The sequence below is a fragment of the Tenrec ecaudatus genome, chromosome 5 (assembly GCF_050624435.1).
Source record: "Tenrec ecaudatus isolate mTenEca1 chromosome 5, mTenEca1.hap1, whole genome shotgun sequence".
Lineage (NCBI taxonomy): Eukaryota > Metazoa > Chordata > Mammalia > Afrosoricida > Tenrecidae > Tenrec > Tenrec ecaudatus.
The window spans coordinates 64,760,611-64,777,843 of NC_134534.1; the positions used below are offsets into that span (position 1 = coordinate 64,760,611).

At 40.6% G+C, this 17,233-nt stretch overlaps 1 protein-coding gene across 1 annotated transcript in view; it reads right to left on the reverse strand.

The window, feature by feature from the left end:
• Nucleotides 1-519: 519 nt before the first annotated feature.
• Nucleotides 520-17,233, reverse strand: part of LY96 (lymphocyte antigen 96) — a 28,293-nt gene continuing 11,579 nt past the window's right edge. Inside the window, exons 2-5 of the mRNA XM_075550647.1 lie at nt 14,136-14,225; nt 6,924-7,052; nt 2,643-2,695; nt 520-648 (exon numbers count right to left, since the gene is read on the reverse strand). Coding sequence (XP_075406762.1) covers nt 550-648; nt 2,643-2,695; nt 6,924-7,052; nt 14,136-14,225 — 371 coding nt within the window. The 3' untranslated portion in view covers nt 520-549. The remainder of the gene's footprint in view (nt 649-2,642; nt 2,696-6,923; nt 7,053-14,135; nt 14,226-17,233) is intronic.

The following is a 17,233-nucleotide window of genomic DNA, read 5'->3' on the forward strand; positions in this document are numbered from 1 at the left end:
TGGTGGTGTTGTGGGTTATGAATTGGCTGCTAACTGAGGTTAGCAGTTCAAAACCACATGCAGCCAGCTATACAGGAGAAAGATGGGGCTGTCTACTCCTGGAAAGAGAGAGTTATCATCTTAGAAACCTACAAGGAGAGCTCTACTCTGTCTTATGGGGTTGCTATGAATCAGAAATGGTTGATTCAATGGCAGTGTGAGAAAGTAAATTTGTTACTTAAAGCTATCAATTCTGTACTACTTCTGATACAGCATCACCGAGAAGTTAAACCCCTCCCATCGTGGAAATACAAACTCCATGAAGGCAGGGAAAGAATGTTGTCTAGGTTGCTATGTTCCATTTTCCCAGCATGTGAAACAGTCTGACAGGGCAGAGAAGGCAGCTGCCGGGGCGCAGAGGAGCAATACTGGTAATTTGCGCCAAAGTAGCAGCATGCGAATGAACTCAGGAGAATTCTTTATGTGTTTGTATGTGGGAGGGGTGGGGAGAGAAGTTACACACACACACACACACAAACCTTTGAAAAACAAAAATATGCTCAATTTATTCTATTTGAATTTAGATTCATGTATGGCGGTCACATTCAAACAAAAGAGCCTGTCGTCATGACTTCCAGTGATGGCTTCTACAACAATCTTGTATTGTCCCTAAAACAAATAAAAAGAAATATAAATAATATAAGATGTTAGGTGCTTCTAGGTTACAGGCTTTAGTGAGAATTTTTTGTTTGTTTAAACAGAAGTCATTTGATGCAAGGGGCTTAAGTGGAGAGCAAATGCCTTGAGAATGATTGGGGCAGGGAATGTATGGATGTGCTTTATACAATTGATGTATGTATATGTATGGATTGTGGTAAGAGTTGTATGAGTCCCTAATAAAATGTAAAAGAAGAAAAGAGAAAAAAATGAATAGGGCAAAGACTGTACAGATGTGCTTTATACAATTGATGTATGTATATGTATGAACTGTGAAAAGAATTGTATGAGCCCCAATAAATTGTTAAAATTTAAAAAAAAAATAAAGTATCAGGAATCCAAACTTTCATAATAAAGAAATCTAAAATGTAAAAAAAAAAAAAAACAGAAGTCATTTAAATTGAATTGATTGCAGCTTCTCAGTTTTCTAATGAGATGAAAAGACGTGAGCCTTTACACCAGCCTATGTGATCCAAGGATAGTAAATGACAAAATCCAAACCTGAAGGAGGGAATGGTATCAGAGCTTAAATTGGGAATGCCTGGTGTACAGAAGGCTGTGCATGACAGTGGAGCTCAAAACTCATTTGCAGGGTGTAAGCCTCCAGTGAATTCCCTCTGACCAGAGACCAGGGGTGTAAGTAACCTTGCTCCATACCAAGTGCGGTGTTGGTTCTGTTTGTTGGCTTTGTTTTGCTTTTCTATAGTTTTTTTCTAGGCTTTTCTGTATATGAAATCCAGGTGGGTAGATCTACAGAGAGACGGACTGCATTGACGGTGTCATGAGGGGACTGGCGGCCAGTTTGGGGGAGGTGGAGAGCTCATGACAATGAGTACAAGATTGTACAAAATTGATTGTGGAGATGATTGAATTCTCATCAATATGCTGGAACTATTGAATCATACATGTGAAGTATATGCCTATAAAACTCCTAAAACACAAATTAAATGTGCATGCCTTTGAATTCAATGAACATAAAACACCTTTGTTTTCACAAAATTATGTTTTTCACAATTTTTAAGTACCCTAAGAGTTTTTCAAACATGAGATATTACTTACACATCATTGCTAGGTATTTATATGCAATTATCTAAATTTATATCTATACTTTTTATAGACATTAATTATGTTTACAAAAACTAAGTTTCCCAGAAAATGTGGAACAAAAATAAGTCTATAATTTATGACATTTTTATTTTCATAAGCAATTTTTATAAGTTATATATTTATAAGTTATATGTACATATACTGAGTACTTCTCAGTAGCTCATTAACTAACATTTGCATTTACAGCAACAGTGAAATAACTACAATCCATTTTGCACATTAACGATGTGCATCTGATAGTAATGAATGTGGAAGTGAGAGGTGAGAGTAATGCTGATTTTGACAGTTATGGCCTATGTGTCAACTTGGTTTGGCCATGAGTCTCAGGAATTTGGCAGTTAAGTGATGATGTAATTTGACAGCTATGTAATGATGTAGTCATCTCCCATTTTGTGATCTCATATGGTCATCCTGAATTTTTGCATAACTTTGATTTTCATATAACAATCTGGTCTTTAGAACCTAGCCAGGTTGGCAAGTCAGAAGTTGTATTACTTATATTACTAAGTATTTAGTATATCATTTAGAGATTTACTGAGTTATACACAGTGATTGTCTGGTGTTTTAATCTGAAGATCATTCAATATACTAATATTGAGCATTTGCCTTAATTTCAGCAAAGTATGTTAGAGAAGATGCAATAAAAAGAAATATCATTTTATGTAATTTTTTCATATGCTGCAGAAAGAAGTACTACAATACCAAAAAAGTGAAAAATAATATTAAACATCTTACTTTTTACATCTATTTTTAGACATTTTGGATTGCTTCTTTCAAATCCTTAACATATCTGCTACTGCCAAATTTTGAGAAAATACAAAACAAATCTTGAACATTACCTTAAAAAAATTTATACCCTTGTAGGAGAATGTTACGTTTGTATTCACCGTCTCTGCAAAATACAAAATATGCATATTAGTTATTATTGGGCACATTTTCTCCTTGGTGTTTGTTTCATAGCATGTAGTGCCCCTGTTATACATTTACTACTAGTAGAGACAGCCCTATGCAAAACTAAAGAAACCACGAATTTCATACCATGGCTACTATTCCCATATGCTTCCTGAGACCTTCAGAGACTCTCCCAGCCTGTGCCAGCCCTCTCCATTAGAGTGTCTGTGAGAGAGATACCCATCACGTTGATTCTAACTCGTAGCAACCCTGTCAGACAGAGTAGAACTGCCCCTAAGGGTTTCCAGGGCTGTAATCTCTCAGGAAGCAGACAGCCATATCTCTCGCACACAGTAGCTGGTGTGTTTAAGTCACTGACTTTTCACTTCGTAGCTGAGCACTTAGTCACCGTCCCATGGTGATGGCTCCTGAGAGCTCACAGACAGACCTGCTGATTTCCTTGAGAGCAGTATCACAATCCGAATCTGTCCTATTTCATTACTTCGTTATATATGGTGTTGTTTCCTCTGCTACCCGGAGAGCAGGGGTTCTGCTTTAGTCACCCAACACTCCAGGACTGGTTATGCAATTAGCAAAGCTCAGTGCAAAATAAAAAGGCAGAGCCCTTTGTTTCCAAAGGACCCGGATGGTGTGGTGTAGTCTGCTAACTGCAAGGTCGGAGGTTAAAACCCAGCAGCTTCTCCACAGGGAGAAGGCGGGCCTGTCTGTTACTACAAAGATCACAGCCTCAGAAACACTCGAGAACATTTCGACTCTGTCCTGCAGGGTCACTATGAATAAAAATCTATCCAAACAGCAAGTAACAACTAGGCCCTGGAATGGGAGACATACCATTAATAGTTTAGAAGAATTTCAGAATAGTTCCACTTCTCAATGGAAGGTTCTTCTTATGGAAGAAATTGCATAATTACTTTGGACGTGATTAAATTATGGAAAGACATGACATATGTATTGGCTCCCAAGTTGGGACGTGTAGTGAGCCCTTTCAAGAGACTGTTCTGTGACATTGGATTATTGCGGGGAGTGTACAGAGGGATCTTCATTTAAAGAGGCTGCGTCAGGCCCCCATCTTTCAGGCAGCCACTGGCATTTTCAACAGAGCCTCTCAAGAAATTTGGTTTCTATGTAACTTGAACACTGCCTTTGTTTTCTAAGAGTGAGATTTACATTTCTAGCCACCATATTCTCTCTGGTTTTAGTTGGCATTCAGGCTCACCCACATTTTTAAATGCAAGTCTATCTGGTATCAATTCTTCAACCATAAAGGTGACCAGATGTCCCACTTTTGGCGGGATAGTCCCAATTTTTAGCCATTTTTCCCATGTCCTGTGGCATTTTTTAAAAGTTCTGATTTTTGGAAAGAATGTGCGACAAGCTAGGGTATACGGTTTTTGACTGCCATGTGGCTATTTCACCAGGATCTGAGTTTTATCAATGGTGTCCCACTTTACCAGTGTTAAAATCTGGTCACCATAAAACTGGCCTGAATTGGTTCGAATTCCTGGTACAGTAAAAAGAAAGAGCTTTAACTTCTGTGGATGTGGTAGTTATATAACATGGTGTCAAAGGGATGGAGTTTGGCCTGTCAATCAGGTCGCAGCTTGATGACCTCATTTGGAAGCACTAAGGAGATAAATAGCTCACTGGAGGTGGAACACTCCCACTCCCTGTCAGACAGTCCAATTGACAAGACACATGGAGCTATGATAGAGCCCTGGAGCTGGAGGAGCCACATGGAGACCCCTGCCAGCTCTGAGATGCCTCCACTGCCACTGGATCCACAAGACTTCCCACACACTGGCCTGTGATCTTCCTGCATTCAGTGTCATTGCATGTGTTGGGTGAATCTGAAGAGGAATTTATAGATTGGTATCAGACAGTGGGCTAATAACAGACTTATGGACTTGATCTGAACCGGGCTGGGGTGTTTCTCAATATACAATTACTCTTTTATATAAAGCTATTTCTTATACACATATGAGTGTGTATGAATCTGTTTCTCTAGTCAACCCAGACTAGCACAGTAGAGTACACTCTTTTCCAATTTGTCTCTCTTGAAAAGCTCACATTTTGATCACTGCTCCCAGTCTCTTCTTATAGGCATTTAGCTTGACACCTCTGCACACACTGCAGGCAAACAAGAGGGGACGGTGGCAAGACCATGAAAAAAAGAGAGCAGAGTAGTTTCTTAGGTCTTTCTCTGCATTTTCAAAGTGCATCCTTGTGATTTCCTTATTGTGCGCTCAAATTCTCTTGGTAAGCGTGTGTAGGATGAAGACCCAAGCATCAGATGATCTCAAAATTGGTATTTACTGAGGAATTATTCATATTTACGGAAGGGTGCTACAGCAAAGTGTGGTGAAGAAAGCAGATGGTGCCCAGCTATCAATTAGAAGTGTCTGGGGTCTTAAAGGCTTTTATTCAAACATGCACCTACCTAAGTGAGGAGTCAACTAAGTCCACAAAGAAGAAGCACACCAACTTGTGTGATCCAAAGATGACAATGACAAAACTCCAATGTGGTGAGAAGAAGAGCATCAGAGCAAAAACCATGAACACCCAATTTGTGGGGGACAGTGAGAACCCAAAACCCATCTGCAGGCTGCCTAGTCAAACTGAGCCATTGGCAGATCCATTCTAGCCACAGGCAAGGGTCTCAATCAGTCTTTCTATCAAGTAGAGAGCATTGTAACCTTAATTATGCTGGATCGAACTAGACACTTGGCCAGTTGATCACCCTGTAGATGAGACCTGAATTTGTTCTGGATGCAAGTATCACTTACTGGTTCCATGATGGAAATTTCTTCCCTGGCTTTTTGATTATTGCTGGAGGTCTTTTCCTTCTTACACATAATCAGTATTTTTATCTATATACTGTTATGTCTTCATTCTTCCCAGTTAGCGTGATTTTGTTTATTATTACTTTCTGTTGGGTCTCCCAGTTGTGAAGCGCAGGAGGAGTGGATGCATAATGGTAATAAGGGATACAAGGGCTCTAGGGAACAGGGGGGTGGGGTAGATACGGAGGGAAGCGGGATTTGGGGAGTAACTAATAAAGACAGGGGAGGGGAGGGAGCACTCGAATGGATTGTGGTTGCATGACTCATCTAAAAGGCGATTTGACCATGGGGCCCGGGAGAATGCTCTAAAATTGATGTGGGAGGGATTGCACAATTCTCCATGATATGATTGAATGATGGGTCCATTGAATTATAGGATATTTAAATTGCTTGCAAATAAATCTGCTAAAAAAAAGACATAAGGAAACAATCAGTACAGTGGACCAATGGACTACACTCTCCATAATCTGAAAGCAGAAGACTAGATGGAGCCTGACTATCAACTGCTCTGAAAGAGATCACATTAGAATGTCCTGGAGAGAAAGGTAGAAAAATGTGGAAAAAAACTCAAAGTATAAAAATGACCAGACTTACTAGTTGGACTAAGACTGGTGGAACCTCTGAGACTTTCACCCTTAAACAACCTTCAGATCTGGAAATTAATTATCTTAATTTCCTGAGTTTGTGAATATTACAGTATAAAGAAAAAAAAAGGATTGGATATATAGCACACACACCCCAGGGGGATGAATAATAGAAATGTGGGTGAAGGGAGACAACAGACCATGTAAACACGAAATAACAATAAAAATATATAATTAATTGATCAAGGGTTCACAAAGGGGTTAGGGGTATGGGAGAGAGGGTTGATACCAAGGGCTCAAGCAGAATGAAAATGTTTTGGAAATGTTGATGACAGCATATGTACAAATGTGCTTGATACAATTGAATGATGGATTGTTATAAGATTTGTAAGAGCCCCCCAATAAAATAATTAATCAAAAAGAAAGAAAATATGAAGGCATTGGAATAGAATGCAATATAACGGAATAAAAAACATTTGGTGAGCTTCAGTGAAAAATAATTGGTTAAATATTCATGCAAAGAAGCCTATTAGCAAAGGTGATGTAAAGCACTAATCTGAACAATGTAGTCATATCAATGTCCCATTAAACACAGATAAGTGTCATCTTAAGAACAAGTTAATAATGATAAAATGTTGTTTAAGCTGCTTGAAGTTCTAGCAGCATAGATTAGGATGAAAATGTATTAATGGAAACAACTCTGCATTTTCAGTGTATTTGAACTTCACGGCATTCTCCTAAGGAACTCTGTTATGTTTAAGAGTCACATGAACTGATTGTTTACCTCCTTTCAGAGCTCTGCAGAAAGAGTACACACCATCAGATCCTCGACAAACCACTTCCTGGCGCATTGGAAAGACCATGGAATCGAGAGACACGTTGAGATTGAAACGCAGGTCTTTTATATCTCTCCCTTTAAAAGAAGAAAAATCCACAAGAGATTTTTGTATAAATAACACTCATCTTATACACTTAAAATGCTCCATGAGTAACAAATATAAGTTGAACAGAAGAAAAAATTTTCCCTGGTGCCAAAATGAAAAGAGACTCCCCCACCCCTCCTTCCCTTTCCCTTAGAATATTTACCCCAGAAACTGTGTAATTGTGCATGCTTTCATTGCCTCTTTTAAGAAACCCTCTAGAAAGCCTACATACGTTTCTTGCCAAATTGACAACCCAGCGATGTTTCCTCATGACCTGCAAGCCATCTCTTAAAAATGTAATAAGTAAGGAAGATACCACTCTGACCTCTCAGCTACTGTGGGGGATTAGAACTTAACTTGATAGAATTCCAACCTGTAAAGCTGCCTCCTGTCATAAATAGATGAGCTTATTATACCTGTGGGTAAGGGAGTGTATAACAGAATGAAACGCAACCCTGTCCTGGCAATCATTTTCATGTTTGAGCCCATGATGACAGCCTCTGCGCCAATCCATCACTCAAAAGCCTTCCTCTCTCTTGATGACCCTCTTTTTTACCCAGTACGATGTGTTTCTTCCAAAACTGGTACCTCCTGATAACAGGTCCAAAATACAAGAAACAAATTCCTCCCATTCTCCTTTCTCAGGAGCATTTTGACTGTACTTCCTCCAAAACAGATGCATTCATTCTTCTGACAGTCCATGGTATTCAATAACTGTTCTTCAACAACACCATAATTAAAATGTATCAATTCTGTGGTCTTCCTTAGGTTTTGCACATAGGCAATGGAAATACCATGGCTTGGGCCAGGCGCACCTTAGTCCCCAAAGCAGCATCTTTGCTTTGCAACATTTTAAAGAGCTTTCACAGCAGATTTAACAATAAGGCATTTGATTCCTTGACTGTCATTTCCATGGGCATTAATTGAGGACCCAGATAAAATGAAATCCTTGGCAACTTCCATCTTTTCTGTTGATCATGATGATGTGAGAATTATTGTTTTCTTTATGTCAAGATATTCCTTGATCTTCATCAAAAATGCTTCAAGTCGGCCAACAAACTGACCTTGAACTATGTATAGGTTTTTCCATTTTTGTCAGTGGCTTTCTTTTTGTTTTTGTTGTGTTTTGTTGGTGTTGTTGTTTTGTTGGTTTTGACTACCTTTGTTGTTTTGTTTGGCTTTGCCTGGTTTTTGTGCTTATTAATATCTCTGCATCTCTATCTAGATAAGATAAGCAGGATAAACAATTCGGAGATGAAAGAACAGGACCAATGGTTCTGGGGGGGATACAGGAGAAGGGGAAGTGGAAGGAAGGAAGAGCAGGGGAACTAACCTAGGGACAGGGGAACACAGTGACCTAAAATCGATGGAGTTCCAGAAGGTTGTAGGATGCCTACTGGGGCTTAATCAAGGCCAATGTAACAGCGAGGAATTACTAAACTCTAATGAAGGCCAACGTGATGGTGGGACAAGAGGAAAGTAAAAGGAAATAGAGGAAAGAGCCAGAAGGCAAAGGACATTTATAGAGGTCTAAATACAGGCATGTACATATGTAAATATATTTCTATATAATGAGAGGGGAATAGATCTATGTACTTATATCTATATGTTAAGAATTAAGGTTGCAAATGGACATTGGGCCTCAACTCAAGTATTCCCTCAACATAAGAACACTTTTTTCTAATAATCCGGCATTCTGTGATGCTCACCTTCCGAACATGATTGCAAATAAGCAATTGCAGATAAGCAAATGTGGTGAAGAAAGCTGATGGTGCCCAACTATCAAAAGATAAAGCATCTGGGGTCTTAAAGTCTTGAAGATAAACAAGTAGCCATCTAAGTTAGAATCAACAAAGCCCACAAAAAAGAAGCACACAAGCCTGTGTGATCACAAGGTGTCAATGGAATCAGGTATCAGGCATCCAAGACCCAGAACAAAATCATACCCAATGTGAAGTGGGAGAGAGTGTGGAGTGTGGACCCAAAGCCCATCTGTAGACAATTGAATATCCTCTCACAGAAGGGTCACATTGAAGAGATCAGCCAGTCAGGGTGCAGCATAGCACCAATGAAACACACAAATTTCCTCTAGTTCTTTAAGGTTTCCTTCCCCCCGCCCCCCACTATCATGACCTCAATTCTACCTTACTAGTCAGATTAAACCAGAACATGCACACTGCTGCAGATAAGAGCCTGAAACACAGGGAATCCAGGATAGATAATCCCCTCAGGACCAACAGTGAGAATAGAAATACCAGGCAGATAGGGGGGAGGTGAGGGGAGAAAGGGAGAACTGATCACACACCCCCTCCCAGGGCAACGAATAATGGAAAAGTGGGTGAAGGGTGACAGAGGATGATGTAAGATATGAAAATAATAGCCTATAATTTATCAAGGGTTCATGAGGGAGGGGGGAGGAGAAAAATGAGTAGCTGATATCAAGGGCTCAAGTAGAAAGAAAATACTTTGAAAATGATGATGGCAGCATATGTACAAATGTGCTTGATACAATGGATGAATGTATGGATTGTGATGGGAGATGCAGGAGCCCCAATAACAGTATTTAATTTTAAAATCACTTAAAGTTATGACACTTAGTTTCAAAAAAGAAATTCTTCAAGTCCTCTTTGCCTTCAGCAAGCAAGGTTGTGTCATCTGTGAGTTGTCAATGAATCGTCCTCCAATTCTGATGCCATGTTCTGTTTTATAGAACCCAGCTGTTTCTAGTGTGTCTTTGTCTTTGGAAACACTGCTCAATCCTGTCCAACACAGGTGGCTCTGCCAGTATTTTAAATAACAGTTGTATCGCTTCTAGAATCACAGCAACACACATGTATTAGACAGGGTTCTCTAGAGACAAAATCAGATTGCTAATAATTTTATATATATATTTATACAGATAGATAGATATATAACACAAGAAATAAATAGTTAAATTATAAAGCGGTACAAATGGCTCAATGCAACTCACTCCCGTGAGACAGTTGTGAGACTGGCAGTCCTTCAAGTCTTGCGGGCCACCAGGTAGTCCTCTGTAGAGAGATTCAGGCTATCCGGGCACAGGCAGCAAGCAGCAAGGCAGGTCACCAACAGTCAGCCATGTCACCCACAGTCAGTCAGGTCACCAACAGTCCGTCCCCAGCTCAAAAGATGTAAATTCCAATCGTATGGCAAAACAGGTCTTGAAGAAACCTCAAATTACATCAACACAGTCCACAGGCTAGGTGTCCCATAGGTAGTGTAGCTTGCAAATTGAGGCACAGAGCAAGCAAGGCAGCCGCACACTGGTCCGATGATCAAAGAGCGAGAGACAAGAAAGACGAGGCTCGCCGAGCCATTTATCTCTCCACCCTTCAATTAATCCCACATGTGTTTATTGGCCATGCTGGCACAATAAACTAACTACCTCAACACAAGTCACCACAATACAAAAAATTGATAGGAAAGTGGTGTGATAGGTTTTATGCCAACTTGAGAGAGCCAGGATGCTTCCATGAGATAGTCTAACATAGTGTGGTCAACTCCATGATGGGATTGTTCAAAGCAGCCACACAGTGGTGGGGAGAATAGACTTCCTTGATCTAGCCACAGCCTTAATACAGGGAGTTCTACCTGGTCCTACAGGGTTGCCAGGAGTCAGCATTGACTTGAAGTCAGTGAGCTTGATTTTTGTTTTGTTTTTCAATTAACACTGAAAATTATAATAATGAATTGTATTCAGTTCTAACAAATTAATCAACAGCTCCAACTAGAAAAGATGTATAATACCTTTTATAATGAAAAAGTATAGTAACACTGCCTCACTGAAGATGACTTACTGATAAGGTCAGTAACTGATAAGGTACTGTAACTCATGGTAGGTATAAAACACTTTCCATAGAACTTGAACTTGATCATGTTAAGTATAACTATCACATCCTTTCTCAAGTCCTCTCCTTCCTTTAGAATTGATGCTACCAATCTCTTCAAATTGGTCCCTAACCTGTTTGATTCCTTTATCTCTATTTAACTGACTCATTTGGGGGCTTCTCTCCTTGTTCTTCTCCATTTCCACTCTCCACATTTGTGGTAAAATGAATTCCTTTATGTGGGCTTTTGCCTTGGTTCTTTGGCTCATTTTTTGAAAAACAGCTTGAGGTATTTCTCCTCCTTTTGTCTGGGTTAATTGATATTTCCTAGGTAAATTATAAACACTTTTGATTTGACATTTTTTGCCTGGCCTGAGCTGTACTCTGCCCTATTCCCCCTGCAGGGATTGGTCAATGTACAATGCAAATAAAGTGATTAGACCTTACTAAACAGACCTGGTGGTGTAGTGGACTAGGACTTGGGCTGTTATCCACAAGGTCAGTAGTTCTAAACCACAGGAAAAAGGTGAGGCTTTCTACTCCTGTAAAGACTTACAATCTCAGCAACCCATGGAGGCAGTTCTACTCTGTCCTATAGGGTTGTTCACTATGAGCCAGAATCCACTAAATGGCAATGTTATCCCACTATGCAAATGAAGTATTTATGACCTACCCAAAGGGGATTGGTCTGGTCATAACTAGGGTGGAGGTGCATGATTTGAAATTGACCTGGTGTTTGTTTACATATCTATTCCCCACTTACTGATTGTGATAGACAGATTTCTTTTTGTACCAACATGGCACCCATAAGAAGATATGGGTGGGGTCTAGTCTGTCAATCAGGTCACAGCCAGATTGTACCTGCTGGTGGGTGTGGCCTTCTCATAAGGAGGATATGAGGAACTTCCTCTCTCTGTGTGTGCCTTCACCTTCCTCCTACCAAGTCACCCAGGGAGCTGCCAGAGCCACCACCATTGGAGCTAAAGGATTTAGCACCCACCAGGCAGTGGTGTTCCTGACTTCTGCATCATTGCATGTGGCTTCATGAGTCTGAAGAGGGATTTATGGACTAGTATCAGTCGTATAGACTTGATCTGGACTGGACTGGGATGTTTGTTTGACAAATAATTACTACTTGATATAAAGCACTTTCTTATACATATATGAGTGTCTCTGAATCTGTCTTTATAGTCAACCTGACCTAACACACCGACAAAGTTTCCAAAGACTAGGTCGTTAAGCTAAAATTAACATTAGGTGAGAGTCAGTGCATTTATCCCTGTATTGGTACATGTAGAAGTTGGAAGAACTTTTCCATTGGGGCCCAAAAGAGAGCATTTTTATCATATCTATCTGATTCATGACAAGGGACCATGTTTCTATGTTTCATGAATTCAAACATGAGTTAAGCATGTTTTAAAGAACATAAAATGTTTCAAAAATATCAAGCTAACGGGGGACCTAAGGTGGGCCCCATCAATCCCAGCCTCCTGGTATTCATGCCCTTGTATAATCCTCTCTTTTCCTCTTTCTTTTCTTCTTCTTTTTTTTTATTTAATTGCGAATTGGGTAAAGGTTTACAAAGCATATCACCAGTTTTATATTAGGCAATTCATACACATTTTGATTAATCTTATTCATAACTGAGATGTAATTAATTTACATGTCCTTTCTAGCCACTGTCCCTTATATGATATGTTACAAATTCTAGCCTCTATGCCTAAAGTTATAACCCCATTTTCAAGTGAGTTCACGTTATGCTAATAGACAGGATTAATGAGGGATGTGTTTTGAATCTCCACCTTACTAGAGGGTGTGAACCAAGTTATTACTCTTTGTTTACTCAAGTATATTGTCTACTGGAAGACAACACCACACCTCCATCAAAGCTGTTCCTCTGCGTATGAGAGCTAACTCAGAGACTGACCGAGCGAATTCACAGGGCAAGCAGCACAGCACGTTTGAGATCTCTCCCTATTTAAAGCAGCAGAAGCAGTAGAGGCCAGGCTACACGAAGGCCAGAGGTCTACACAAAAAGGCCTTGAGACAGAGCAGAGAAGCAGTGCCAAGACTATGACACTGAGGCAGAGCAGCAGGCAGTTGCCTGCCCATGAAGACCAGAGGCCAAGGAACCACGTGGCTGAGAGGCTGAAGACCAGAGAGAAGTAGCTGCTGGCTGAAAAGAGATGTGGGCTAATGACTATGCCATTACTGCTTAGTGAACCTGGACTGTGGTATTCTGTTAACTTCCCTAATAAACGCCCTTAATTGTGAGTACGTATGTGTGAGGGCGGGGGGTGGGGGGGGGCATTGCCATGAATCATTGAACCAGCAAAAAGACAGAGCATGAGGGCAGAACAGTTGGTGTCAAACCAACCCACGTAAAAAAGGTTGGAGGCCTGAGTGACCTCTGCCTCTTGCCAGTGAGGACTTGGATCCTCCTCTCTTGTGTAGCCAGAGGAGGTCTGATGTGACTTCCACCCCACTTTGTCACTAACTCTTCTGAACTCTGCCTTTGGGTAAATGCTGGTAGTTGATTATTCTTAGGTGTGCATACCGCACTGGTGTCACTGTTCCCCTGAGAGACTGGTCTATTGTTTGGCTAAAAATTGAGCCACAGGGGTGAATTCAGTTTCAGATTTGAAGGGCATCTAAAGACCATAGCTTTATGAGTTTCACCATCTCTATCAGACCAGTTGTAATTCTCTTTTCTTGAGTGTGGGCTGGACATTAGTGACTTGCTTCTAGCCAATAAAATACAGTAAAAATGATAGAAAGTCTCATCCAGGATGAGACTACATAACATGATTACTTTCACTTCTCTAGTACTTGCTCTCTTGTTGGCTTTAATAAAGTAAGTATCCATGTTGGAAAGACCCACATGGCAAGCAACTGAGGTCTGGCCAGCAGACAGCAAGGAACTGAGTTCTGCCAACAACTACACAAGCCTGAAAGCAGATCATTCCTAGGCGAGCCTTGATAAAAGACCCCAGCATTGGCCAACATATTGATGACATGGATGGGAGACCCTCAGACAGACCAGCTAAGTCGGATCTAGACTACTAACCTACAGAAATTAAGAGACAATGAATATGCATTGCTTTAAGCCACTAAAATGTTGATACATTTTTACATTGCAGTACATAGCTAATGTATATACATTTGGAATACAATCATAATTTCTTGAGACTTTACTGGATCTACAAAAACAAAAATGAGACTTACTTGGAATGTAGGAAAGCTGCAAAGTTCCTTTGGTTGTCTTCAATGTTACACAGGGTGTCACGTTCAGTGAAATAGGGTATTTCAGGTTATCTAAGTGCGATAAAGATAATATCAATATGTTATTATAAAGAACTTCTCATTAGATTCTGAGTATTGGTTCCCAAAAGACACCATCCATAACTATGATGAGAAACATTAAAGCAGTTACAAATATTGTCCCAAAACATATTTTCATAAAATTACTAGTTCTAAGACTTTTAACCTAACCTTTTCTCCTGTCCCACCCTGGTAGGCAGTCATTGATCACTCAGTTGCTAAATGAAAGGTGCCTGGTTTTCCGTGGGATAAACAAAGAGCAGCCGGCCTCTGTAATGACTTCAGCCTTGGAAACCCGAGGAGCAGCTCCCATGGGGTCAAATGGACTCAACCACACTGAGCTTGGTTTCCTTTCTCCATTGCCTACCCTCCTTCACTCAACAACCTTGACCTTTGTTGTTGGTCCCATTGATCCAAAAGGAAAATTCCCCAATGGTAATTTAAGATTCTGTAAACTTAGAGAGTGAAGGCATAAGTTAATTAATGAAAACGCTGCCTAAAGAGTAAGATTCAATAGCGGAGTAGAGGGAAAGTTCATAAAAGTGTTCGGGGGGAAAGAAACTAGGCCAGTTTTGTTAATTTTGTATCTGAGTGCAACTCTTAAAGTAGTGTTGACATCTGTTATTAGGGAACTGAGTTCAATTGCAAAATAAAATTCCTATAGAAATAGACGATGCAAATACATAAAATAAGCTGAGTTGATTCTTATTTTACTTCATCATGGATGTTCACAAGCATTTGGATAAAAGGTATTCGCCGTGCCGTGGCTATGACCTGAAACAAACACACGAACAATGAAGAACAATCTCTGGTCAAAATGTTCAGTCACGGCAGCGAGGCGCCAGCCAGGCACAGTCTTCCTGCAGAGGAGGCCGTTGTTCATGGAGACAATTAGCTGCACATTCTCCTATTGTTGCTTCAGGTAAATGGAGACCAATGGCTGCTCCTTGTTTGGCTGCCTGAAAGCTTCTAAGATCCCAAGCATTACCCAACGAACTAAGAAGTAAAACAGAAGCACTAAACATGCAAGGTCAATTAACTGGGATGTCCAATGAAACCATGGCCCTGAACCTGCAGACGAAAGAGCCAGCTCCCACAGGTGTTTGGTTATGCATAAGTAGCCTCAGCAACTACACTTTTGTTGTGGCTGTTGTTGTTGCCATCCTTATTACAATAAATGCATCTATCCTCACTTTTGCCCATTCAGCTTTTTACCGGTGTGCAACTTAAAGACAGAAGTTACAATAATTGGTGGTGATTTTTAAAAATCATGGTTAACCCCTCTTTCCCCCTCCCCTCACGTCTAGTAATCGTTCATAAACTTTGGTCTCTATATAGTTACCTTTTCTTTTTGCATGTAAGTGAGTGATACAAAATCTGTCCTTTTTCATTGGTTATTTTGCTCAGCATGTCCTTAAGCTCCATCCACACAGCATCAAGACATCGTTTTCCTATGGACTAGGTTGTCTTTTGTTGTATACATATACCCATTCTGCTCCTTCACTCACACGTTGATAAGTATTCCGGGTGTTCCCACCTTCTGTCTGTTGTGAACAATGCTGTCGTGGGCATTAATGTGTAAGCCTCCTTTCGAGTCGCTCGATACTTGCTTTACGGGTGCAGCACAGAGCGCAGTGCTGGGCACATAGTATCTCATTAATTTGTCTTTATTCACTTTCATTTTGGCAACTGCTGTTGTTGTTAGGTGCCCTTGGGTCTGTGCCTGACTCATGACAACCCTGTGTTCAAAAAGACCAGCTATGAGGCCCATAGGGTTTTCCCTGCCTGATTGTCTCAGAAGTAGATCATCCGACCTTCCCTTCCATGTCTGGCATATGCTAAAAACTCCGGTAAAGCTGTTCAGTATCATAGCAATATCGAGGGGTAGCCCCTCCCCCCCAAAAAAACAGGATTTTTTTTTGAAAGCTATGTTTTTGGTTTGTTTGTTTTTCACAAAACAACCTTATCACCTTCAAAGTGCTATCCATTACACTGAATCCATTTGCCAAATGTATTCCATTCGTGGAAACATTTTTCAAATTCATCTGTTTGGATGGCTGACATCACCTCCCTTGTTTTTTTCTTCACCTCTTCTACATGGTCAAATCACTGTCCTTTCATGTACCTCTACATTTGCCAAAAAAAGAAGTCACAGAGAGCAAGGTTAAGTGAGTAAGGTCCTGGGGCAAGAGAGGCACGTTGTTTTTTGCCAAAAACTGACACACTGAGATGGCTGTGTGAGCAGGTGCGTTGTCGTGGTTGCAAAGCCAAGGCCCTGTCTGCCACAGATAAGGTCTTTTTTTGTCACACACTGTTACGCAATCTTTTCAGAACCTCTCAATAGAAAGCTTGATTAACGGTCTAACCTGGCGGAACAACTCCAGATGCACTACCACTTGACATTGTCCTCTGTTCATGAGCTGACATTCTTCCAGAATGAAGTTTGTCATCAATGGACATTTCACCTTTTTTGAAACAAGAAAACCACGTGGGCGCTTGAGTTTTTCCCACAGTGCTGTCCTTGTAAGCTGTGTTCAACATCACAGCAGTTTCTGCAGCATTTTTTCCCAGAGAGGAAGCGACATTTCACAGCTGCACTCTGTTCTCTTAAACAGGCCATCACACAAAACAAGGTTTGCGCAAAACTGCGGTGACCAGAGAGAACCTTACCAGGTGATACCACTGGGTGCACTAACTCAGAGCAAATTCCCCAATGCTCACCTAGCAGGAAAAAGGTGTACCAGGAAAGCTCTGCCCAGCCCAGCACAATTCCAGGGGGTTTTTTTTGTACCCCCTGACAGATGAATGACAGCTATACTTGAGGTATATTGGCTGGGAATTGAACTCAAGTATCCCATCTGGAAGGCAATAATTTTACCTCTGGACCACCACTGCCCCCATTTGGTATCTACTAGGTGCCAAACTTTGTTCTAAGCCTTAGAGAAACAATAAGCAAGATAGTCATGATCCATACTCTTTAGAAAGGTACACTGTGCAGCACA